General features: G+C 44.3%; 1 protein-coding gene across 1 annotated transcript; it reads right to left on the bottom strand.

Moving 5' to 3' along the window:
* cacng5a (calcium channel, voltage-dependent, gamma subunit 5a) lies at window positions 1-27,240 on the bottom strand. The gene is made up of 6 exons (XM_077015897.1): window positions 26,907-27,240; window positions 9,694-9,931; window positions 4,827-4,913; window positions 3,374-3,514; window positions 2,881-3,026; window positions 1-2,698 (listed from the first exon to the last, which is right to left on the bottom strand). Exons 2-6 carry the CDS (start codon window positions 9,887-9,889, stop codon window positions 2,441-2,443), a joined length of 828 nt encoding a protein of 275 aa, XP_076872012.1. The 5' UTR covers window positions 9,890-9,931; window positions 26,907-27,240; the 3' UTR covers window positions 1-2,440.

Below are 27,240 nucleotides of genomic sequence, written 5' to 3'. Positions count from 1 at the left end.
TTTATTTCAGCTCTACTGTACACTGCACACACAGCTGAAAGGTGACTGTACACACCGCATTTGAATGCATTTTAATCCGCAGCAATGTTAACATGTGTGAAGCTCACATTCGTTACAGTGTAAGCGTTGTGTCAAAGGGCTCCGCATTTGTCATTTATAGCATCATAATCTCAGTCAAGATGTGTCAGCTACACACGTCTGCTTTTGCTGCCTGGTAATCTCACCTACAGATTATACAAACATCCACAAACAAGTTTATGCTATAGAAAAGTCTCCTTATATTATTTACAACTTTCACTATGTACAAATGCAATATGACAGGGAGCATCAGCTACTATATAATACAGCGTAATAAACTTCAAATTCAATATTTATTTATTGTATAAAACAAGCAGGCCTAATGAGTTTTGTAAAAACAAAAAGAAATTTAAACAAAGAAATTAATGAATTTGACAAAATGCGGTGGTTTTTCACATCTTCGTGGTGTTACTCTCCTATTTCTCAACATGAATTCGTTCTTACAGGCATTTAAAGAAAACAGATACACCACGAGCAAACCACATACATAGCATGCCAAAATGTGTCTATTTAGAGTGGAATGTATTAACAAAATTATCCATGAAAGAAGTATATTTGATCTATAGTTTCAAATCCTTCAAATGACTTGCAGAAAGGTAAAAGTGCTTTGAGACAGAAGATGGTGATGATGCCCACTGGTATATTCTTCTCATGCAGATTTAATGAAAGTATGTATTGTTGACACATTTAACAGTATATGAATTCGTCTTTTAATGCAACTTTTATTTAGCTAACGGCTAAATGACTCATGACTAATAAATGATGTTGCTTTCTCTACCATTTTCTCTCTCTCTTCCAATTTTTGTGTCTAATACAGACTGACACCACTACTCTGAGGCAACTTTCACCACTTTGTTTAAATGTTTTTAAATGTTCTAATATTGCCTGTAATAAGTGTGTTCAATCCAGAAATGGGCAGTGTCTTTGTCTCATTCACAAGTCTGTTTGCAAAGAATAAAAATACAATGGTGCAGATTTATCACCAAACTCACATCAACACTCTTACTCTAACATACTTTGTGAATTCCAGCTCACATCACCTTAAACAAGATTCTGATGTGGACATTTTTGGTTTTGTCGACCATGAACAGACCTGGACCTGAAGATCATCCTCCTTCCAGGGTCTCCAGGGTCTTCTGAATTGGTTTGCTGAATCACATTTATGCTCAAGAAAGAAATATGGGGCAGATGTTGCTACACAACAGAAACACACACTCAGTTTCAGAGTTATGTAATAAGACAAATGACTTTCATCGTATGAAAGTGAAAAAATCAATACAAACGTATTTTTAAACAAAATGACAACACATCTGAAAAAATGAACTTTTCTTGTTGAAAAAAATAAATGAATATATGAGCATTTGGAATTTGGTTTATCATCTTTTAGAAAAGAAACAAAAACATGTATTTTGTTTTCATTCCTGTATCAGTGCTGGTGAATAAAGAATCAGAGGTGTAAATGATGTATTGCACTGAAAGACAAGGAAAAAACGCTAATCCATTTAGCGACTACAGCGGTTATACACAGCTACACAGGCGTCTCAGTTAGTCTCACCTTCTTACTCTCAGTCTGTATTAGAGTGTAAAAATTCATAGGTACATCCAAAGGACTCCAATTAAAATGCTCATTTATCCAGTTATAAATTCTAAATAAAAGTTAATAAGAGTTCTTATGGAACAGCTAATTTAATTGCTGTTACACTCCACTTGAAACCATCCACTCCACTTATCCTCTGCTATCATCATGTCTATTTTAATTTTAATTACTCTAATAGAATAGCTAATACCTTATGGATAAATTCCAGCTTTTCTCACATACGGAATAAACTTGGCTGAGTTTCATGAGACATTAAATAGACACTGAAGACACTGGAGTTATATTTTCTGCTAATAATGTAGGAAATATCGAACCATTTGTGTTCTAGAATTTAACCATTGCTCTAGAAAAGCAAAATGATCTAGAAAAAGGCAGAGGTTCCATTAACATGTCTGCTACACACTAGCATGGTTGACCAGCAGCAACTGTGTAACGGAGAGCTGCAGAAGGTCCATGTTCTGCTAGGCCAAGCTCAGAAAGACCCAACTGCGGTGGCATCTGAACGAGCGGCTCTCCATCACGTCGAAATCCCCCTTCTCCCCATGCAAAAAAAATCAATAAAATACACTCTAAATGATTTTAAATATCCATACCAGGTCCAACTCTATATTTGTGTGTGTTCGGGTGTGCAGTATATGTGTATGTGGAGAGTGTGCGTGTGTACATATATGCATGGGTGTGTGTGTCTTTGTACATTTGTGCATGTGTGTGTGTATGTGTGTGTGTGTGCGCATGTGTGTGTGTGTGTGTGTGTGTGAGAAGCTCTCAGCAGGGGGAGGAGGACATCTGGTCATAGTCAGGGCACTTGAGCAGGGCGGGGTAGTTGGAGCTCATCTGGAGTGACGCTTCGCTGGAGATGTCGGAGGGGCTGCGCCCTCGTGCCCACGCGTCCGGGTGGAGGAACTGGCCAGAGAAGTCGGAGCAGTTGCTGAGGCGTGGGCGGTAGAAGCCCGGGTGGGGGCGGTACATTTCCTCCGCTGTGTAGCGCTTCATGAACAGATACACGGACATCACGCCCGCTGCCTGCAGAGAAGAGACAGAAACACACGTCTGAAATGTGTGAGGAGCGGCTGTATTCTATTCTATTCTATCACAGAACTAAACAAAATCAGATGTTATTTTAAAGGAATAGAATATAATAGAATAGGCATTGAAAGCAAACAGCAGACTGGTTGACGTGTGATGTTGAGCAGGAGATGCACCACCTCGGTGAGCAGGAAGGAGATGGCGGCAAAGGCGAAGGACCAGCCATACTTGTAGCTGAAATACGCTTCACTCGTCTTAGTCCTGTTCAGCATCTCATCGTTGATACTAGAGATATATAACACCAGACCAACCACCAGAGAAAGCCCTAGAGAGAGAGAGAGAGAGAGAGAGAGAGAAAGAGAGAGAGAGAGAGACAGAGAGAAATGGGATAATAACGCTTCTTTAATATTATGAGGATCATTATGTATAAAATATAAACACAGCTGGGTAATCAGGTTTTATCCAGCATCACTGGACCAGAATTAAACTCATAAACACTGTTAAAGCCACGAGGGAGAAGGAATGCGCTCCATAAACTGCCTGTTCACTGCAGGCAGAATAAACCCTGTGAGGCTTCAGCTCAGCGGCGACGTAGCAGCTTCCTGGAAAATCTTTGTCCAGGCTCCATGTGTGTCCAGAAGCTCTTTGTGCTTTGTCCCGTTGCCATGGTACCTGAGAGGATGAAGAAGATTCCAGAGACGAAGGCCAGTATGGTGCGGTGGGGGCGAATGTGTCCGATGTTGTTCAGGACGAAACCCACGAACATGAAGAGGAGACTGACCAGGGGGAACGGAGTGGCTGAGCGAATCATCTCTACACACACACACACACACACACACACACACACACACACACACACACACACACACACACACACACACACACACACACACACACACACAAAAACATAATTTAACCCTTAGGTTACCCTCAGGCAAGGCCAGTGATCTACCTATTCACTGCAGTGCCTTCTTGTGGTTATTAAAAGCAGGTCAGTATTTACAGTGAAGGTTCCAGAATCTTCCATGAACCAGTACTAAGAAATACAGAAGGACTAAAGGACTAAAGCAGCTGTAACCTCAGAATCAGAGCCAAGTGGATCTGGATATCAGTGTCTGCTCAGGCTGGAGAACGCTGGAACCATATTGCCCGGTCTGGGAGAGAGGCTCATCATCACGCTCTTCCTCACGCTCTTCCTCATCACTTCTGTGGGGGCTTCGGGGTCCATGGTGTGTTTTTATGTACTCAATTACTGGAAAACCTCTCAGCAGACTGCTTGTAAATATGCACATTATACTGTATATAATAATAATAATAATAATAAGGTGTAAGGTGGAAATTTAAAGGAGTGTGTGCTTGTGTGTGTGCGCGTGTTTGTGCTTGTGGGTGTGCGTGTGTTTGTGCATGTTTGTACAGGTGTGCGTGTTTGAGCATGTGTGTACAGGTGTGCGTGTTTGAGCATGTGTGTACAGGTGTGCGCATTTGTGCATGTGTGTACAGGTGTGCGTGTATGTGCATGTATGTACAGGTGTGCGTGTTTGTGCATGTGTGTACAGGTGTGCGTGTTTGTGCATGTGTGTACAGGTGTGCGTGTTTGTGCATGTGTGTACAGGTGTGCGTATTTGTGCATGTGTGTACAGGTGTGCGTGTTTGTGCATGTGTGTACAGGTGTGCGTGTTTGTGCATATGTGTACAGGTGTGCGTGTTTGTGCATGTGTGTACAGGTGTGCGACCCAGGCTGGCCCAGTTTAGCTAGGCTACGTACAGCACGCAGAACCATCACCTGTGGCTCAGTTCTGAGCTCTCTCAGCTTTACATATACATATAACTCTAGAAGCAGCATTTCTAATGCTAATTAACGGCTATGCTACTGCTGTGTGTTCTGTTGCACTGGGGTTTAGCCTCCTGCACGACCATATCAACACAGACTTAGTTTGACTTAGTGATTTGAGGCAGATTAGTGATTTGACTTTATGAACAATGCATAATGGTAACTATGGTCACCCAGGGTTCCACATCAGTGCAGAAGGTTCCGTTGTCTCGTAGAACATTGTGTTTGCTCGCGTCCAGATGTTAATGTACGGCACCGGCGCCCGAGTTCGGCTGTGATGGCGGAGCGACTTACTCAGAACGCTGACTGTAGATTCCGAAGTCATCTGAACATTCATGGGCATGACGTACTCGATGGTGAAGCAGCGGCCTTTCTCTTTACCTGCAAGACGAACACACACACGCACGCACGCATGCACACACACACACACACACACACACACACACACACATACACACACACACACACACGCACACACACGCACACACACACACACACACGCACACACACGCATGCACACACACGCATGCACACACACGCACACACACACACACACACACACACAAACACACGCATGCACACACACACACACACACGCACACACACACACACACACACAAACAAACGCACGCACGCATGCACGCACACACACACACACACACACACGCACGCGCACACGCACACACACACACATGCGCACACACACACACACACGCATGCACACACACGCACACACACACACACACACACACACACACACACACACACACGCATGCACACACACGCACACACACACACATACAGCAGAAAAGACTGAGTGTAAAACTCATTTAGACACTGCCATAAGAAAGAGGCTTAATGCTCCTGGCATGCATTAAAGGTTAGAAGACAGTCTGGAGACAAATTACATCTGGAATTTCAGTTACGTCATGGAAATATTAAAAGAGATGCTTTAGAATAATGGCTCTCAGCTGTAATAGGTGCTCAAAAGAAGACAGAGAGAAACAGTGAGAGAGAAAGAGAGAATGAAGTGAAAACAAAGACTAAGAGGTGTTATTAGCATCATGGTGTGTACTGCAGTTACTGCATTACTACCGGTGTGATACCATCTACCCACCTTGAGAGGGTTGGGTATGTTTGAAAAGGGAAAAGAGCCATTTTATTAGGTGTGTGTGTGTGTGTGTGTGTGTGCGTGTGTTTGTGTATGTGTGTATATATGTGTGTACGTGTATGTGTGTGTACGTGTGTGTACGTGTATGTGTGTGTGTGTGTGTGTGTGTGTGTGTGTGTGTGTGTGTGTGTGTGTGTGTGTGCGTGTGTTTGTGTATGTGTGTATATATGTTTGTACGTGTACGTGTATGTGTGTGTGTGTGTGTGTGTGTGTGTGTGTGTGTGTGTGTGTGTGTGTGTGTGTGTGTGTGTGTGTGTGTGTGTGTGTGTGTGTGTGTGTGAGAAGGGGAAAAATCTATTTCAGGAAATGTTTATGCAGTATTTTTTCAGGTAAGTACCTGTTACAGCACGTCTGATAAATTATCTGATAAAAACCTTCCAAATGGCAGACCATTTTCAAAAATGGTTTTCTGATGCTCCCTATCACCATGGCACCGGTAGAGCTGGGAATCGAATTGAGACTCCGCCTGTAACTTTCTCAATTTGATAATGTGCATATAAACAATGCAGTTAAGCCCAGGCAGAGAAAGAAATCAAGTGTGTGTGTGTTTGTTTGTTTGTGTGTGTGTGATAGAATAAGAGACAGACATAGCCCTCCTTGACCAAAATAACTGATTCTTTAACTGGTTCCATTCAGGCTTCTTAGATCTGTGCTATTCAGGGAACTGGCCCACGTTTGCATTGGTTTATAATGGAATCATCAGTGGAGGCACCAGACACCACAGAAATGAACAGTAGTAACATGATGGGGGAGTTCAGGATACCTGTGAGGATGTGTGCTGATTTGTGCTTTTACAAATGTTTGTTTTTATCCAGAAATCTGGCAACTATCAGTGATAATAATAATAGTTTCAATTAAATATATTATATGAATACATCATATTTAACAATTATTAAAAAACAATGTTAATCTAATTACTATGAACATTTTTGTCAGGGCTGGCTCGGATTCCACACCATCTACCTCCACTAGGGGCACCCGAGTCAGCCCTAGACTACATCCACGCAATCAGCAATGATCCGTCTCACCTGTTGCCATGGCTTTTTAAGGAAGCTTTTGGAGACGGATCATTGCTGATTCGTTTTGGTTATGCCGGTACGTTCTCAGCCCTTTCTCTTGTCTCATTCTCAAGTTAAAGGTGTCTCGCCACCTTATTCTTTCTCTCTCCCTCTCTCTTGTTCTCTCACTTATTCGAGTCTCTGTCTCCTGCGCTGCTTTCTAGCCAATCTCAAGTTTTCCTCCTTCTGTTTCTCTTCCTATCCGTTATTCATTTATTTTGGGAAGGTTTTGTTTTGTTGCGGCATTTTTGCCAGTAGCCAGATTCTTCTCCTGGTGTTCTTATTTCGGTTTTACGCGACGAGTTTTTTCCGCGTCCTCTTAGTTGCCTTTATTATTTTTTCCACCCTCTCGCTACGAGTGAGTTTTGCTTTTCATGCGTCAGTCTTCCGCGTTGTTTTTGTTTCCTTTTTCTACCAAGTATCTACGGTTTAGTTTCATTTTGCGCGTTGTTTTTCCGCGTCGTTTTGTGTTGGTGTTTTTGCCACACTGTGTGTGTATGCATTAACTCCACATTTACTACTCTCGCATATTATTGTGCCAGACCGAGCCGGCACTTGGGTCCGCCTCTCAAGTATATTCACGCGGTGGTTACGTCACCATACCCGCCGCGTTACAATTTTGGGGCCACATCCTCTTTATTTTGGGTGTAAATGTGCCAAATGGTTCAAGATTAGGTGTGTGAACGGAACCCAGTGTACGTTCAGAGTGTAATACACTGTACTTTCCACAACACACTCTCTTAGAGTCACACAAACTCTGGAGAGTTGTGACATCTTCAAAGTTCATCTGAATGTTCTGAGAAAATAATACTGAGCCCAGTTGTGACTGGAGTGTTGCTAAGTTTGATTACATAATGACATGCTTCATTTTTATAGCTTGTAGTTCATCAAGGTCTATAACCATGTCAGGTCAGGTCAGGTCATATCAGGTCTGGACAGGTCAGGTCAGGTCATGTCAGGTCACATTTTAAAATAGGACTTTTTCATTCAAAGTCAGATGATCATTTGTTTTAACACACACATACATACACAGCCTCTAACCTCTGACTAAATAACTTGTACTCCAGCCATTTCTCAGTTCCATAGAGAGAGAAATTAGACAAAATTAGGGATAGAGAGAGAAGGGGAGAGAGAAAGAGAAAATGGGAGAGGGAGAGAAAGAGAGAGAGAAGGAGGGAGAGATACCTGGTTCACCTATGGCTAACGCTCTCTCAGAAGCTGGAGAATCTAAAGAATAGAATGGAGTCCAGGTCAAAGTTCACCTGCTCCTCCTCCCACATGATCAGTCATGTAAGTTTATGATGGGGCTTCAACTCAACAAATGGCAGAATTCACCCAATATTGATTTTTTTAAAGACCCAGTCAGAATTCACTCTTACTTGCAGGCCAGTAACACATGGAATGAATTCTGAAGGTCAGCAGGCACGTGTGCCATATGAACCATGCTGTGTGTGGTATTAAACGCAGAGCTGTTCCTGCAGGTTTTCTGGAAATGTTTGGGTGATTCCAGAGGATTCTCTATTCCAAGAGTGAACATTTCAAAGTGGCAAGAGGCACAAACTGTATTGCAGCCAAGAAAATAGGGGATGTCAGTGAGAGGGAGAGAGAGATAGAGAGAGAGAGGGAGAGAGGCAGAGAGAGAGAGAGCGAGAGAGGGAGAGAGAGAGAGAGAGAGGGAGAGAGGCAGAGAGAGAGAGAGAGAGAGAGAGAGAGGGAGAGAGGCTGAGAGAGGGAGAGAGAGAGAGAGTGAGAGGCAGAGAGAGGGAGAAAGAAAGAGAGAGAGAGGGAGAGAGGCAGAGGGAGAGGGAGAGAGGCTGAGAGAGGGAGAGAGAGGCAGAGCAAGATAGAGAACTGCAAAATAAGCTGCAAAATATCTTGTCTGAGAGACTCTGTCAGTGACAATGTCCTAATTCCTGCATACTGCTTGACTTAACTAAACCATCCCAGCACATGCACACCAACCCCTACACACACACACATTTCTACATATTAACTAGTTGTAATATTTTGTTAATGTCTTAATGGCTTGATAGATGTCTATTGAGAGAGAAAGACAAAGTCCAGGAGCAGGTGTGCCACTTTACAGAGAGACCAGTACAGGCACACAGAAGGAGAACAGACTGCATTTGGTGGGGGAGCGTGTGGAGGTGCTGAAATGGAATGTTTTGAAACAGACAGACGTTTTCTCACTTGTGTTCTGACAGAGAGGGAAAGAGAGAAGGAGAGAGAGAAAGGAAAGGAAAGGAAAGAGAGAGAGAGCGAACACTCAACACTTTCTGAAAGTAGATATTAGAATATTACACCCAAAACACACACACACACACACACACACACACACACACACACACACACACACACAGCAGTGTGTGGTTCAAACAGGGCAGCGGACAATCTGTTCATGACAGAATTAGGAAAGTCAGGTGTGAATGCAATTACATGGTGTAGCGTCATCAGAGCGGTGTTGACACTCTGTCACCAGGAGCTGCGTGATGTGCTAAAGCATGAAAGACCAGGAGCTCCTGATGGAGATGAGCTAACACAGGGTGCTGTGCTACAAGACCAGGAGCTCCTGATGGAGATGAGCTAACACAGGGTGCTGTGCTACAAGACCAGGAGCTCCTGATGGAGATGAGCTAACACAGGGTGCTGTGCTACAAGACCAGGAGCTCCTGATGGAGATGAGCTAACACAGGGTGCTGTGCTACAACACCAGGGGCTCATAATGGAGATGCACTTACACAGGGTGCTGTGCTAAAAGCTGCTGTCAGACAGTCTGAACGTGCGAGAGAGGTTGGGATCAGCATGCATGATCAACTGTACCTCCCAGCATGATATTGGATGCAAATACACACACACACACACACACACACACACACACACACACACACACACACACACACACACACACTAAAGCACCACCACCACCCCTCACCTGCCAGGAAGCAGACCCTCCACAGGCCAGAGTGCAGGGAGGTGCGTATCTCCGTGCTCTGGTTGAGGGGAAGGATGACGCCCTCCTCCAGGTAGAGCCAGTAGTCCGTGCTGACGGCGATGCCCAGCAGACCAAGACTGCACACGGCAAACACGCTGCTGAGCAGCGTCAGGGCCTTCCTGCCGCACACACTCATCGCCTCCACTCCAGCAGAGGGCGCTGCTCGCACTGACGGGGGCTGCAACAAGACGTAGAAGAGCGAGGGACACACCAAACACTATCAGTATGTAGCAGAGACCGTATATATAAGTGGACTGGACGACACGAGTGAAAAGTGAAGCCTCCGTGAGTCAGCTGCCCTCTAGTGGCTGGCTGCAGTACAACTTTTAACCCCGCCCATTCCCATTGTTAGTGAACGGGCCGGACGAGAAACTTTGAATTTTTATTACACGTAAAATACGTTTTTTGAGCAATTATATTTTGTGAATTCTATAACACCCCACTGCGTTAGTATCTCTCCCAGTGTTTTTCTCTACGATAAACCGATTTTATAGAAGTTATTAAGTGTTACTTAAAAAGGTGTGGCGATAAGGTGAATGACAATTAATAGCTACATTGGTTGACATCTAATACCAGACGCTCAAACGTGAACGCGCTCAACAGCAAAGCTCTATCAAAACTCTCTACAGCAAAACTCTCGACAGCAGTATTAAAACCTTTTACGTTTGTTTATTTTGTAAAACGTCAAAAGTGTCTATACTGGTGGGCGTATCCTAACGAATGTCGGGGCGGAGATACGGTCTCTGGCGGAGATACTGTCCTGCCTACCAGTTCTAATGCACATGCTCTGGCTCCAATTTTCAAGATGGCAGCGTCCGTGCGGCCATCTTGGTGGCTTCAAAAACTCAAAAACAATGGGAGTCAACGGTGACGTACCGTCCATTATATATACAGTCAATGGTATTATAGCATTGTGTAATTATTACTTGCATGTTGTTTGTCTATATTATATTATATATTCAAATAGACAAACGGATAGACACATACACAAAAATCATTTTGTTTAGACACAATGAATGCAGTCAGTAAGTCTATAACACTTTCTCTTGCCATTTCTCTTTCAAACTCTTTGTAAGAATAAAAAATGAAATGATAAAAACTGTTGTGCTGATCAAATGCTGAACAAAAAATTGTCCACAGTCTTGTCATTCCATACACATTATATACGCAGTATATATTATCCCACTATATATAGGCTCAACTTTATTTAGTTTTATTTTGCTGATCTGAGAAAAGACCGTGTTCCCAGCACTAATCCCCGGACCTGAACACATGCACGATCCATGTAATACGAGTCCTCAGGGAACACGCAGACAGCTGTGCGCTGGCCACCTGAAAATACTCCTGTACCCTGTGCGTAAAAAGATACTTGCTGATTCTGCAGTCTCTCCTGCAAGGCTTTGTAAGCTCCCCCGTTCGCTTGCCCCTCCCCCTTTCAAAGATCCATGCCGATGGCGTCAAGCAAAGTGTTATCATCACGTGACCTTGAGGAATAGCATCCGTGCAAGGCGACTTCCAGCCTGGATTCAAAGGTACTAGAAGTAAAAGAGCATTTATTTACATTTTCAACACCGGGGAGATGTTAGACACAGAGAGACGTGTCTTTTGACCAGTATGACAGGGTGTGTGCTGGGTATGACGTCACAGCCTGCGTGTTGCTAACACTGGCTCATCGTGCTCTCTGAGAGCAAAGAGGCATTCAGAACTTCACTGAAACCAAACCCTAATATCCAGGAGATCTAAATTATCCAGTTGTCCTGGTTACTGATCCCCAAATTAAATGTCTGATCTCCAAGCCATGACAACTTCAAGCAGCATTCGTGTGCCCATCCATTCAACAATCATCTGTTGAATGATTCTTGTACACATTGCCTGAAGATCGGACCTGCACCTGAGAATGTGAACCTGCACAAAGGCAATAAAAATGGGGATGAGTGTATTCCAGTTTACTGTGTTAAGATTTTCTAACTCTGCCAACATATGCAGCAGCCGTAAACATCATTTACAGCAAGATGCAGCGTATGCATCTGTCTCCCGTGCCGTCGCTATCAATGTTTAGAAGGATGAAGCGATCAGACCCCAAGCACAAGGGGGTGATGGTGCGAGTGCCTTTCTGCAGTTCGGAAGCAGGTTTGATGTTGCTACACGCAGCGGTTTTTACAGAAAATGCACACCTGGCTTAGCAGCAAAAGTGTGCGCGTGTGTGTGCATTTATGCATGCTTGTGCATGTGCGTGTATTCATATGTGTGTATGTGATCCCACTGAAGACACATTAGACAAAGTGTTTCATGGAAACAAGAGGCAGCAGACCAGTGAAGCAAACACTGGCATGCTGTCTCCCAGTGAACTGGATACACTGGCATGTTGTCACCTAGTGAACTGGATACACTGGCATGCTGTCTCCCAGTGAACTGGATACACTGGCATGTCACCCAGTGAACTGGATATACTGGCATGTTGTCACCCAGTAAACTGGATACACTGGCATGCTGTCTGCCAGTGAACTGGATACACTGGCATGTTGTCACCCAGTGAACTGGATACACTGGCATGCTGTCTGCCAGTGAACTGGATACACTGGCATGTTGTCACCCAGTGAACTGGATACACTGGCATGCTGTCTGCCAGTGAATTGGATACACTGGCATGTTATCACCCAGTGAACTGGATACACTGGCATGTTGTCACCCAGTAAACTGGATACACTGGCATGTTGTCACCCAGTGAACTGGATACACTGGCATGCTGTCTGCCAGTGAATTGGATACACTGGCATGTTGTCACCCAGTGAACTGGATACACTGGCATGCTGTCTGCCAGTGAACTGGATACACTGGCATGTTGTCACCCAGTGAACTGGATACACTGGCATGTTGTCACCCAGTAAACTGGATACACTGGCATGTTGTCACCTAGTGAACTGGATACACTGGCATGTTTTCACCCAGTGAACTGGCTCTGAACGTGGCTCACCATTTAGCCTTACAATAGTTCCCAAATATCATAAGAAACTGGAACAGCTGGTTAATTAACAAAGTGGATGATGCATAGTAATTAAGGCTCAATGGTGTCTGTGCAAGGACAAAAGCTTTAAAAGCTGATCAAAATGACCAAAGAGCAGAACCCCAGTGTGTTACTCCATCTTTAGGTGCTTTAACGAGTCTGGCAGACTGGTGACCCCTTTGCTGACAGGCTTTCTGACAGGTCTGACGTCAGGAAGGTCCTGCCCATGTATGTGATCCATAGCACTGCTCCATTAATTACTGTGATCACACGATTATTGTCATCACCTTGGGATACTGTGATGTTAAAATGCTAAAAGAACTCAACCCAAAAATAAGCACAGTTGTAGTTGTGCTTTATTATTGGCTACTGGAATGCCAGTCGGGTCATTACATGGAGACGTGGCCTTGCCAACGTTAGCTGCAGGAGGACCTAATCAGTCTGACTCAACCCGCCAGGCACATGGACGCTGGTCCAGAACAGCTCGGTGGCCCCTGTGTACGCCAGCATGGGGCTGTAGGCTGCGGACACACACGTGTATTCACTGGGCTGCTTTCACATGACTTTATGCTAATCAACATGGCAACAGCTCTGCTCCATAATAGGCTCCTTTTATAGCTGAAACCATGACGATCGTTCAGGCCTCCATACATCAGGAGTCAGGTGGGCGTTTACCCACATACATAACAACCACATGTGCATGTATTATGACAATCCAAGCAGGAAATATTTAATGAACATCAATATTCTGCATATGGAATGAACACTGATATATACGGAATGAATACTGACTGAGACATCCTGTTTCTGAGGAAATCTTCGGCACTGCAATTTTTCTAAATGACTCTCTTTGTCTACATGTGTGTTAGGGATGTATGCGTAGTGTTACCCTGAGTTGTGTTCTGCTGTGTTTGTGTGTGTGTGTGTGTGTGTGAGAGAGAGAGAGAGAGAGAGAGTTGGATACTTGCCACTGCAGATGTAGCTACTTGTTGCTAGATGAGTGGATAGAGATGAAGAGAAGAGTAAGAGAAAAGAAGCAAGAGGGAGTAAAAATTAGAGAGTGAGAGTGACAGTGGGTGAGAGTGAGAGAGGATGAAAGAGAGTGAGAGTGAGAGAGTGAGAGAGGATGAAAGAGAGAGAGAGAGGATGAAAGAGTGAGAGGATGAAAGAGAGTGAGAGAAAGTGAGAGGATTAAAGAGAGTGAGAGTGAGAGAGGATGAAAGCGAGTGAGAGTGACAGTGGGTGAGTGAGAGGATGAAAGAGAGTGAGAGAGAGAGTGAGAGTGACAGTGGGTGAGAGTGAGAGGATGAAAGAGTGAGAGGATGAAAGACAGTGAGAGAGAGTGAGAGAGGATTAAAGAGAGTGAGTGAGAGAGCGAGGGGTGAGAAAGCCAACTGATACATTGTAAACAGTGATCTTCTTGAAATTGGGAGAATGTATATATCCATCTTGGAATCTCATATGATTCCTCCAATTTATATGTAATGACCCTTGAATTAAAGGTGATGTTCTACACCACAATATCATAGTAACTGTTACATTTCAAATTCAGTATGACCAAAAATTGAGGGTAATACATTACAACACACTCAATCACCATCTTGTTTATAGCACTGTATACATAGAGGATCACTGCATGGTTTCTGATATCAAATCTCATTTTCTGGTAGTAAATATTGCTGTGTGAAGAGTCCATACATATATGGCAAAACCACTAGCAAACCAAAAGCTGGTTTGACCCAAAACAAGCTGCACTGAAAAAGCAACTTCTCATGCCCTGTTAACAGTGGGGAGGCCGTGTTAGTATGCAGGGAAAGAGCTGGCCTGAGCTCTCTGTGTGAAAGACGTCGTGCTGGGGATCGTGGTAGCAGTTCGCCTTTAGTTCCATCAGAGCAGCGTTAATGACTGCACGGGCCTTTCCGGACATGCTCTGCAGGTCCAAGGCCAGTCTGAATGCATATTACTGCAGGGTATAACTGGCATATGAAATTAAGTGCTCTATGATATTTCTTATTTATGTGCATTTATGTCTTGTGTTGGTGAAATTAAGTAAAATCCTGCAGCTCACTACAGAATGTCTATCTGGATGGTTTTTGCTACTGAAGAAAAAACAACAACAAAACAAGTCAGGTATAAAAAAAACTGGTGTTTTGGTATTTTATGAGTTTTGATTTTACGTTTCACTGGAATTGTAGATCCTGAAATGTAAGGGACTGATCAACCGATTTGCTGATTTACTGATATGTTTCCATAGAGCTCAAAGCCGCCGTGTGAGCCTGTTTGGAGATTGTTAATTCATCCAAACGCACTGTAATGAAGTTCTGTGGATGGATCAGTGCCTACGTTCTGATGGGAAAGCTAACGGGGTCTGGGCTCCACATGGATCGCTCATCCGCATTTCATGGATCGCTCATCCGCATTTCATTGACATTTCAGCGCTGCCTGTCATTTTTTGTGAAATGAACAGCATAAAGGACAAGGACAGTGAATACTGGTTACATATGGAAGCAAATCCGTCTCACTAGATTTTGAAATTTAAACACTTTCTAGCACTGAAATTTTTGCATTGAAATTATGGATCTGAATTTTCCACGATGGCAGATCATCATTTTGTAATCACAATTTTGTCTTTGTTTAAAAAGAAAATCACCATCCATACACATGAATCACATGGAAATTGTTTAGTTTTTCAATTTCTGTATCAGACTTGAACAATGTATCCACATTCATAGTGTTACGACCCGCCCCGTCTAGGTAGGGGCGAACGAACAAAGAAAGACACGGAGGGGTGGAGGCGAACTACTAGAACTAGGACACAGACACGAAGGTTTCAATTGCCACGTTTTACTTAATGTTGCACAATAGACAAACAGATAAACTTCTTATAAGTGGACTGAGGACCGTGCCAAAGGAAATAAACAAAAATAAGACCACTAACCTACCTGACCAAACCTAACCTCAATAACATACATACATGGCACGTGCCCCTAAACTAGTGTGTTAACAAAGGGTTCCCCTACGTGAATGTAATGTAAGGGCCCAACTAAACTGTCCACTTATAAGAAAATACAAACCAAAAACATCACATACAAACACCAACCAAACAAACAATAAAGTATCTCAGTCTATTTGCCGTCAACATGCCCATCTCTATACTCGTCACGCGTTACTAGAATCACGTCTCTTGGCGCGTCCATAAAACGACAGTTGATCATAGTCTACGCGTCGTGCTACAATCAAAAGGATTTCACAACTCACAACGCACTTAGTCAAGATCACTCAAGGAAACTCTTAACGCGCGCTACGATTTCTCACAACTCATAACGCGCTGGATGGAAACCTGACAAGTAAACACTCTTAGTGCGAGATACAATAAAATGTTCTCACGACTCATAACGCGCTAGATGGAAACCTGGCAAGTAAACGCTCTTAGCGCGTTTTACAATAAAATGTCACTATATGCCCGTAACAATAGTGTCTTTGGTTTCAACATATCCCTTCTGCATCTGAATCAGAATCAGCATTCCAAAACAAAAAAACGGCGGTGGAAGTCTGCTATCATCCCCTTATCCCAGACATCCTTAGCCGGCACCCATCGTTGCTCCTCCGGGCCGAATCCTTCCCAATCTATCAGATAATGCAGAACGTTACCACATCGTTTAGAGTCCAGAATTGCACGTATCATGTAGACGGGGGTATCATTGTAATCCATGGCTATGGGCGGAACGTCCTCTAGGATAGCCTCGTCCAGGGGACCCGTAGTCGCGGGTTTCAGCAGGGATTGTGCAGTAGAAGCTCAAGTTTTTACGTCACCTCGTTTATGTGGTTAGTGATCCGGAATGGTCCTATGTACCTGGGTTTCAGTTTGTGGCAGTAACCTCTCAGACATAGATCTCTCGTGGATAACCATACTCGATCCCCTAACTTGTAGTTGGGGTTGGGACTACACCAACGATCTGACTTTTCCTTGTTGCGCTGTAAAACTTTGTTAATACCTTGATGGGTCTCCACCCAGACTTTCTCACTATGCGTAATCCAGTCCTCGACTGCGGGGACTTCAGATTGCATCGCTGTCCACGGTGCCATGTTAGGCTGGTAACCTCGACAACACTCGAACGGCATAAGTTCGACCTGTTGTGGAGCTGGTTAGGGAATTCTGAGCCATCTCTGCCCATGGGAGAAACTTAGACCAATCAGCAGGATTATTGAGACAGAATATCCGTAAGAATTTTCCGAGTTCACACTGACTGTTTGACTGAGGGTGGTATACGGAAGTGAGACTCACTGCGATTCCGAGTCGTTCAAGAAAAGCTGACCATACTTGAGAACAAGTTGAACATGAGGCGACGTACCTGTGCACATCCTTAGTAATATTTTCCCACCAATATCTCTGGGTGATGAGTTGGTGGGTGCAAGTCTCCCCTGGGTTACCTGTGGTGAGAGGTGTGGGCCCATGCTAAAAGCCGGTCACAGCATGCTGGAGGGACATAGATTTTCTCGGGAGGACACACTGCAGGTATGTCTATATCCTCTAGTAGCGCTTCAATCTCCTCATCAATATCCCAGCAAATAGAAGAGACAATCACCTCGGACGGGAGGACGGTCCCTGGTTTACTGTCACTCGCCTCCCCCTCCTCTTGGTACATGCAGGACAGAGCATCCGCCTTAGTATTCCTCTGCCCAGGACGGTACGTGATCATGAAGTCGAACCTCTCAAAAAAGAGCGCCCACCATGCCTGGCACGGAGATCATTTCTGCACATTACGTATATATATTCTAAGTTCTTGTGGTCCGTGATTACTCGGAACGGGTGATCAGGCCCCTCCAGCCAGTGTCGCCATTCCTCCAATGCCAATTTTATGGCCAGGAGTTCACGCTCACCGATACCGTAATTCCTCTCCGTGGAAGTTAACTTGTAAGAGTAGTAGGTTACCGGATGCATTTGTGACTCACCCACCCGTTGCGACAGGACGGCTCACACACCCACGTTGGAGGCATCAACCTCCACTATGAAAGGAGCTGACGTGTCAGGATGCTTAAGCACGGGTGAGCTAGTGAAAGCGTGTTTGAGGTCCCCATAGGCTCGTTCTGCCTCCACGGTCCACTGGAGTTGCTTGGGCTTTCCTTTCAGCAGAGCAGCGAGAGGCGCTGCAACAGAATTGTAATTGCATATAAAACGCCAGTAAAAATTCGCGAACCCTAGAAAACTTTGTAGTTGATGTAACATGCGTGGTATAGGCCATTGTAGGATGGCCTGGATCTTGTTGTCATCTATGGTCATGTCCCCTGAGCTGATTTTGTAGGCTAGGAACGACACTGACGACTGGTAAAACAAACATTTTTCTATTTTAAAATATAGTCTATTCCGCAGAAGGGTAAGCAGCACCTAGCGCACGTGTTCAATGTGTGTCTTTATGTCCGGGGAGTAGATAAAGATGTAATTTATGTAACCAATTACACATTTTCCTACGTTTAACCCGTAAGGCATTACCAAGTACTCATAGTGCCCTCTGGTGGTATGAAATGCGGTTTTCCACTCATCTCCCTTTCTTATCCGCACGAGGTTATAGGTGCTTCTGAGATGTAATTTAGTGAACAGCCTAGCATCACGTAATTGTTCTAGAGCAGCTGGGATGAGAGGTAGAGGATACCGTTTGGATATCTGATTGCAAGGCCGAAGTCCTCCGTCTTTCTTTCGCACAAAGAAGAAACCCGATGCAATAGGAGGGCAAATAAATCCTTGCTGTAAAGATTCTGTTATGTATTCCTCCATAGCTCTATCCTCCTCCCTGGACAGGGGATATATTCTCGTTTTAGGAAAGGAAGCACCCTCTAAGTGGTCTATGGCACAGTCGTAAGGGTGATGAGGGGGAAGATGAGTAGCATTCTCCTTACTGAAAACCCGATACTCTTCCAGATCCCAATACTCTGGTGGGAGCGAGTGAGCTGTGTGCTTCGCCATCTCGGGACTTTCTTTGCTAGTGGATAAGAGTTGTAGACCAGCGATTTGCATACAATTCTCCAAGCAGTAAGAGGACCACTTAACGATCTCTCGGGTCTTCCAGGAAATATGTGGGTTGTGGTTACGAAGCCACGGGAGACCAATAACTATTGGGAACACAGACGAACTAACCACAAAGAACGACATATCCTCCGAGTGTAACGTGCCAATCTGAACTTTAATCGGAACGGTTTGTTGAACCCCCTCCTACGGGTGCCCCATCCAGAGCAGACAAGGAGATGTGTCGGATGAGGGGTTCAAGCGTGACCCCCAAATCCACCGGTTGAGCCTCGTTCATGAAATTCCTCTCAGCTCCCGAATCGGTTAGCGCTGTGTAAACAGACGCAGCGGCAGGTGAATAAAGTATAACTGGGAGAGGGAATGATTTGCACAACTCTGGTTGATCAACATTCACCCTGGTGGTCCTGAGTTGGTTACCAGATTTATTCCTGGTGGTCTCACTACATGTCCGGGTTCCACACAATATAAGCACAGATTGCCCTCAAAACGTCTTCTTCGTTCTTCCGGAGTGAGACGAGAGGAGTCACACTGCATTGGTTCCTCTATCCTGTGGTGCTCAGTCTCCCGGTGAAGTTAGGTGATGATGGAAAGGCGGCCTGTCTGGGCTGGTTGCTCCTACGCTCAACTTAGCAGATGGTCAATGCGGATTGTGAGCGCAATGAGTTGGTCCAAACCGAGACTCTCATCCCGACAGGCCAATTCCTGGAGGATCTCGGTTTTCAAACCGTTACGGTAAGTAACCGTGAGAGCAGCCTCGTTCCATCTGCTACCAGCTGCAATAGTGCGAAATTCTCGTGCATAGGCTGCCACTGAGCGCCTGCCTTGTTTCAGCTTAGGAAGGAGTTCCCCGCAGGATCTTCCCCCATGGAGGTGATCGAGCACTGCCTTAAACTGAGTGAGGAACTGCTCATACATTAGCTCCCCTGTATTATCCCATGTCGCAGTAGCCCACTCAAATGCCTCTCCGGTGAGATGTGAAATAAAAAAGGTGACTTTACTACTGTCAGGACTAGGGGGATTATTGTTGAAATAGATTTCGCATTGTAGTAAGAACCCACGGCAAGCTTCCGGATTACCGATTACCTTCAAACTTGTCAGGTTTGCTAACACAGTAGTAAAGGGAGGGGGCCTTGCTTTCGGTGGGTACCTCAGCTGGGGAACTGGGTGTAGCGACAGCAATCCCTTGGAGCTGTGAGGTGATCTCCTGCATGTTTTGTGCCATACTGGCCAACTGTTGCTGATATTCGGCCTGTTGTCTTGAGATGAGATCCAAGGAAGTACTGAGGTCACCAAAGCATTGTTGATGTTGTCCCAGGAGCTGTCCTTGAGCAGCGATGGCTTACGCAACACTGTTAGAGTCTTCCGTCTGTTGAGGAGGCAAAGTATTCTGTGACGCTGGAAACATGAGGCAATACAGACGCTTGCAGACTTCAAGTAATAGAACACTTTAATAAACGAAAGGGAAATCCAAAGAGAGCTTGAGGGCAGTCCGGGTCCGTACACATAAACAATCCAAACGAGCAGAGGTACCAGAGGGCAAATCCAAAAGGAGAAAACGGAGAAAAGTTAACCAGGTCTAACCAGAGAATCAGAGAATAATATAACGCTTGGTATGCTTTCAGAGAATGTCGACAATACTTCGCAACGATGTATACAAAAGGGAGGTCTTATATAGAACCTAGCTAATAAGCGACAGGTGTCTAAAACTCCGGGGAGGCGGATCTCCGCCGTCGTGGTCAGGCATGCTGGGAAGTGGAGTTCCCGTAGTCGGAGGCCGTGACAGCATATATTTTATTTAATAGTTCATTTTCAAAACACACAAAAAAACTTCTTCATGTGCACTCAAGTTTCCCACTGGAATTACAAAGAGGTAGTACAGTTCTTATATACTTGTAACTTATTTTCACGGTGAGCGACCCTGGAAGTTGCCAGAAGTCACTATTATGTGACAATTTTATTTAACTGACAGTTTTTGGTGTACTGGTCTCACGACTGAGGATAGCCAGTCACTTGTTGTGGGCCTCTAGTGTGTATGGACTCATTTATATGTATTTGATTTTGTTATTGCCATGGATATTTTATGAATATTAATTGAATACCATGTTGAGTGGTGTGCATTTTGCATGGAGTAGTGTGGTGATAGTCACGTTTTATGAAACTGGCCAAATGCATCAACTTCAATCTGTTGGTGAAATTTCTGTCTCTGTTATTTGTTCTGTCAGGGTTGCCATGGCAGTCTGTCTGTGGTGCAGACGGTACCAGAGTGGCATCCTAGCGTGCATCAGTGTGGGTCTTCCTCTACGGCCCAGGAGCTGTGAACTGGGTCAGGCCTCAGTCAATATCACACACACTCACCCACCAACACACACGTGTGTGCAAGCCCCCCCTCCCCCCGAAACACATCTAGTAATATCAGCTTCAGTTACACCCTAGGAGACCTGGGGCGCCCTCAGGGTTAGGGTCAGGGTCAGGGTCAATGTCAGGGTCAGAGTCAGGGTCAGGGTCAGGGTCAGGGGTCAGGGGTCAGGGTCAGTGATCCTAGGAGACCTGGGCTGCCTTCAGCATCTCTCCACTCAGGCAGTGGCGCCAATTTCTGCTCCAAAGTGGCAGCGTGGGTCGAAGTATTTTCTCCGTTGAGAACTATTGTCATTCTTGATAAACAAATGTATTGCTAATTTTCTAGGAAATACTATTAGATTGTAGTGAAAAAAGCCTCTTTCTTTGGATGTAACAGCTGACATCACCCTTAAACACATCTCAAGCAAGATTCATTGAGACTTTTTTGGCTGTTTACCACTCTATGCTCCAGTAACTGGTACCAGCACACAGACTAGATAGACTTTTCATACAACTACTTAGAAAAACAGTGAAGTGATCTGTCACTTTCTTTTAGAGAGAGGGAGGCAAAGAGGGAGGAAGAGAGGGAGAGAGAGAGAGAGAGCAAGAGAGGGAGGGAGAAAGAGAGAGATGGAGGGAGAGAGAGAGGGAGGGAGGAAGAGAGAGAGAGCGAGCGAGAGAGGGAGGGAGAAAGAGAGAGATGGAGGGAGAGAGAGAGGGAGGGAGGAAGAGAGAGAGAGCGAGAGAGGGAGGGAATGCTCTGAACCAATGACCCATTTCCTGAGCCTGTACTTGCCAGACCAAATCTTACTTACAACATTTGCCTTACCCATGTGTGTAACAGGGCTGAAGCCATTTCTGTGTTTGTATGTATGTGTGTGTGTGTGTGTGTGTGTGTTTGTGTGTGTGTGTGTTCACACTAAGACCCCCTGTGTTTAGAGTGCTGGAGGTTTTCTCTCCTAACATGCATCTGTCTGAGTGAGTGATCTGACCTACAAGCACACACACACACACACACACACACACACACACACACACACACACACACACACACACACACACACACACACACACACACACACACACACACACACACACACACACAATGGGTCCATAAAACATAAAGCGCCTGTCATGGGGAATTACACTGTCTCAGTGTATCATTCAGACTCAAACAGGCTAGAGTGTTGCACTTTATCCTTTAGACAGGTCCAATAAAATAAAGAAATTAAATAAATATGCAAAAAAAAAATGAAAAATAGCAATCAGAAACCAGTTCCAAGAAAAAGTAAATACCATTACATGAGCATTTTACATCTGAAATTCCAGTTGGATCTGAAATGAGTAATCATGCCGTTTGCCCTGTAACTATGTGCTGGACCTGAGGGCTGTATTGTCTGTATTAGACACTGAGGTGATGTCATACATATTTGTCTCTTCTTAGTTTGTAATCGCTACAATTTGCTTTAACTGCTCCTGTGTCACTAATGTTTTATAAACATACATTTATTAAGATTAACACCCTTCCACCTGACTCCGCCCTCCATCCTGGGGCGGGGCATCTGGCCTTCAACTCCACACAACCCTCCCACCTCACATTTTCAGTTTTACTCCCCCGTTTGTTTCTGTATTTCAAAAGAACAGTACACTATATAATATAAGACTATTACTAAGACCATAAGACTATTACTAAGACTATAAGACTATTACCTAGTCTTATATCTTGTCTTATCTGTTTGGCAGTAGTTTCCAGTATTTTGTTTATCTAAAATATTTTAACTTGTTGAAGAAACAAACTGTATGTGCACACACCGCTGCTTCACAAGCTTTCGCTGCAGTGAAGACAACATCCTAGTTGTCCCCTTTCTGTTGTCAACAAGAGTGCATTGTGGGTAGATCAGTGGTATTTTGGTAGCTATATCTAGAAAAATGTAATTAAATGAGCCCCCAGGGTCTCTGAGGAGAAGGCTCAGCAGAGTGTGCAGCTGGCCTGGGAAGTCTATTACTAGTAATGGGGTTTTTATACACATTGCATGCTTTATGCTATGGTACAATGAGTCATATCAGATCTCCTATGCTAAGGAAAGTGAAAACCTCAGTAGAATATTGTCTAGATAAATGACACAGAAATAAATAAAAGCTCCTTTAAAACTGAGGAGAGACTGGCCCAAACCAACCAACTGCATCCCAACAGCTCAAGACACTGTGCGTGTACGTTTAAGTAATATTCAGTATTCTGCTCACTTTCTGATGCACTTTTGTCTATAAATAGTTAGATGGGTGGACAGTGAATGAGGCTGGACTTCAACCCATTTACGAAGTTAATAAACGATTCCGTGATGGAGCAGCCTCTTCAATCTAAAAGGTACGTCTGGCAACTCACAGCAGGTATAGTATATCCTTCCATATACGCCCTTAGGATGGAATATTGGATTGGTGAATTGGTTGAGCTGTTTCATTAAAATGTATGAAGGGCTTAAAGCTCATCCTTGATTAAATTACACTGTTAATATAGATTCCCTGATAAAAACTTATTTTACGTCTAAATGATGTGTGTGACAATACATGCATATGCAGGCAATATATGCTCTCAGGAATTACAAGGCAAAATATGCTATCTGCTAAAATCAGGGAGGGCTTGTGATCAAGATCTCTGCTTCCAGATCGCTTTGTTCAGAACACTGTTCATGAATGTCTGAAACTGGGTTAATATTCAAGAGGACAGAACATGTCAGGACCCAGGACAGGACCCAAACCTCCACAAGAATCACCAACCCCACACCAGAACCAGATGGAGTCAGTGCTCTAGATGCAAGACCGGGGACACACAGGCAGATAGAAACACACAGAGAGACATTGTGGTCAGTGAAGGTAAATCCAATGGTTATGACTTTGATATTAATGGTATTTTTGCTTGCCAGATGGTTGCCAGTAACTTATGGATGTTGCAATTGCTGTCAACACAGCTGAGACTAACAGTGTGAAAGCAGAGGGCAGAAATACGGCACAACTGACAGGTGCAGTGTGCATGTGGGTGTCTGTCTGTGGACAGGGATGTGAACCTCCACTGCAACACATACTGACACGTGCTTGATTCTTCAAACATTCACAAGGCATCTGGCTGAGGTACGTGAGTGTCTGGCTGGTGTCTAATGAGAAACACCACAATGATGAAGACACACGAGACCACATTTACACATTTATATGACTTATTTTGAATAACATGAATATTTCATTCCGTTTCCATGGTTTTATTACCATCCTTGAAGCAGATGGCAATGGAGATAAAGATGGCCAGACAGACACATGAAGCAGCACAGTGGAACATCACAGTGGAACAACTGGATGTCCTGAAGCATCAGGGTCCTGATCCCAGCAGTGAGGCACCGGCTGCTCCAACATGCACTCATGACTGCAGACTATTTGAATTCACCTGACCCAAAACCCATGAAATGAGGAGTTGCGGTTTGGGTTGGTTTTTGGCATTAGCACCTTTCTGTTGGACTTTCTTACCAAATCCAATCAGAGGGATGAATGGGTAAGAGGCTAAAGGTGGACTAGTTAGAGGTGGACACAGTGAAAGGTGGACTAGTTAGAGGTGGACGCAGTGAAAGGTGGACTAGTTAGAGGTGGACGCAGTGAAAGGTGGACTAGTTAGAGGTGGACAGTGAAAGGTGGACGCAGTGAAAGGTGGACTAGTTAGAGGTGGACAGTGAAAGGTGGATGCAGTGAAAGGTGGACTAGAGGTGGACGCAGTGAAAGGTGGACTAGTTAGAGGTGGACGCAGTGAAAGGTGGACTAGTTAGATGTGGACAGTGAAAGGTGGACGCAGTGAAAGGTGGACGCAGTGAAAGGTGGATGCAGTGAAAGGTGAACTAGTTAGAGGTGGACGGAGTGAAAGGTGGATGCAGTGAAAGGTGGACTAGTTAGAGGTGGACGGAGTGAAAGGTGGACTAGTTAGAGGTGGACACAGTGAAAGGTGGATGCAGTGAAAGTTGGACTAGTTAGAGGTGGACACAGTGAAAGGTGGATGCAGTGAAAGTTGGACTAGTTAGAGGTGGATGCAGTGAAAGGTGGACACAGTGAAAGGTGGACTAGTTAGAGGTGGGCACAGTGAAAGGTGGATGCAGTGAAAGTTGGACTAGTTAGAGGTGGATGCAGTGAAAGGTGGACGCAGTGAAAGGTGGACACAGTGAAAGGTGGACACAGTGACTTTACCATGAGCATAGGTATAGAGGCTTGTGTTTCTGGCAGATGTGTGCATGTGAACAACCACTTGCAAACACACACTAAAATTGTTTGTTGTTTAAATAGTATGAGTAATAAGTAAAAACAAATTAAAAGCAGTACAGTCTCGTTATAATGTAAATGCGAGTTCATTTAATTAAACTCAGATACAAATACATTTAAAATAACGTCCTGCCTTTGCACACCCTGTAAAGAACCGCGGCCCACGGACCCAGAACGGAGGCGACTTACGCAAGTGACCCACGATTATATGGACTTAAGAGAACAGTTAAGGTCTCTGTAAATTGTGATACATATTAGTCAGCCAGTGCGCGGGAATTATCGAGGGATGAAGGATGTGAAACTGACGGAAGAATAACGTTAACCGACTGAGATAATATGTCTAAACAATATTTAGCCCATAACATCTATAAAACTAAGAGAGAATGAAATTTTGATAAGGCTGATGCATGTTTATCAGTGTGAAAATGCTGTGGATGTATTATCAGAGACAGAAAGAACATCGTGTGTGGACTTATTCCTAGCACAGAGAAGAACAAAACAGAACGAGAACAAAAACATAATTTATTATGTGAGATTTTGAGGCTATGTCTCGTCGCTAATTCACCTTGTAGGAAACTTTACAAAATCGTTAAGTGTTTTAAACTGACCGCGTGAACGCGCGACTAGGTCGTACGGAACGTGTCCGAGAACGGAACCAGATCGCTCTCCGTGGTCCTGAAATACGCGCGTACCATATATACCATATTGCCGCGGCGACTTCTGCTGAGCCAGGACGTTTCGATCGTCACGTTTTATTATTAGCTACCACTATAGGGAAAGCACACTTACGACAGGTTGCAACCAGAATCGATATTTTCACGCGGTATTAACTTACGGTCTCTTTCTCTCTCTGTCGCTGCCAGAGGTGGTTAAATGTGCCTAATCGGTTGTACTGGTATCTTATTATCGTGCTCAAGAAACTACAAAAGATTGATTTGTAAGTGATAACCCTAACAATAATTAAAACGGCTAATTGGACGTGAATATATTGCAGTGTTAACTTAGGAGAGATTAAAGTAAATTTGATTTAAAAAAAGATTTTTAAAAACGCAACACTGCAATGACTATGTAACTGAGAATTTGAGTCTATACTTCGGGAGTAAATGCGTAGCTTAAGATTGCTATATTGTCCTCATAAACTGTACGCAGCTCAGACCAAATAACGTTTTCTCCTGCTTACATTCACGAAGCAGTTTTTGTCATTTGTTTAAAAAGTCTGACAACCAGTATGTATTAGAATTTACGCGCAGTCACAGGATTGAAAATCTCCGCACGCGTGGTATGCTTGAAACGTTAATTGGAATACATTTTTAATACCCGAAGAGCAGAATATAATGGCATGAACCGAATGTTAGCATATATACTTAAACTTCAAAAATACACCTAAGGACCATTAGACATGTACGATGTTAACAGTGAGTGCGCATTTGACAGTTATACCGAGCGAAATTACTCGATCTGATATGGTGTAAACCCGCAAGCAAATAGACTATTACATACCTTCACGAATGAACACTGGATTAGTCCGTGTTTTCCGCGGCGCGCGCTTCCTCCTCCGTGCGTCTTCACTGTGATGAAACGGGAGGGAAAGCGGAAGACCGAGTGCGCGCGGCGCTCCGCAACAGGACAATAAGCGCTTGGCGCGCGCACTCTGAGCTAGTGAGGCAAATCAGTCGTCAAGTTCTCAAACTCGCTTTTTGCTCATTTAGGTGAGATGTTGCAAAAGAATAATGTAAACTAAATGAGTAGTTCAAAAGTTTTAAAAACTGAAAAACACCTGCAACGACACGCATGAGTGCACGTGCATATCCTGCCTATAACTACAGAACGCCCT

This window comes from Brachyhypopomus gauderio, chromosome 8 (genome assembly GCF_052324685.1).
Source record: "Brachyhypopomus gauderio isolate BG-103 chromosome 8, BGAUD_0.2, whole genome shotgun sequence".
Lineage (NCBI taxonomy): Eukaryota > Metazoa > Chordata > Actinopteri > Gymnotiformes > Hypopomidae > Brachyhypopomus > Brachyhypopomus gauderio.
The sequence above is the reverse complement of the archived record's forward strand: the minus strand, read 5'-3'. Positions and strand labels throughout refer to the sequence as shown.

Coding starts and splice junctions, on each gene's coding strand:
- cacng5a (XM_077015897.1), bottom strand. CDS start 9,889: ATGAGTGTGTGCGGCAGGAAGGCCCTGACGCTGCTCAGCAGCGTGTTT. Junction 3,515..4,826: donor ATCTACAGTCAGCGTTCTGA/GTAAGTCGCTCC, acceptor GTGTGTGTGTAG/AGATGATTCGCTCAGCCACT. Junction 2,699..2,880: donor TCTCCTTCCTGCTCACCGAG/GTGGTGCATCTC, acceptor TCTTCTCTGCAG/GCAGCGGGCGTGATGTCCGT.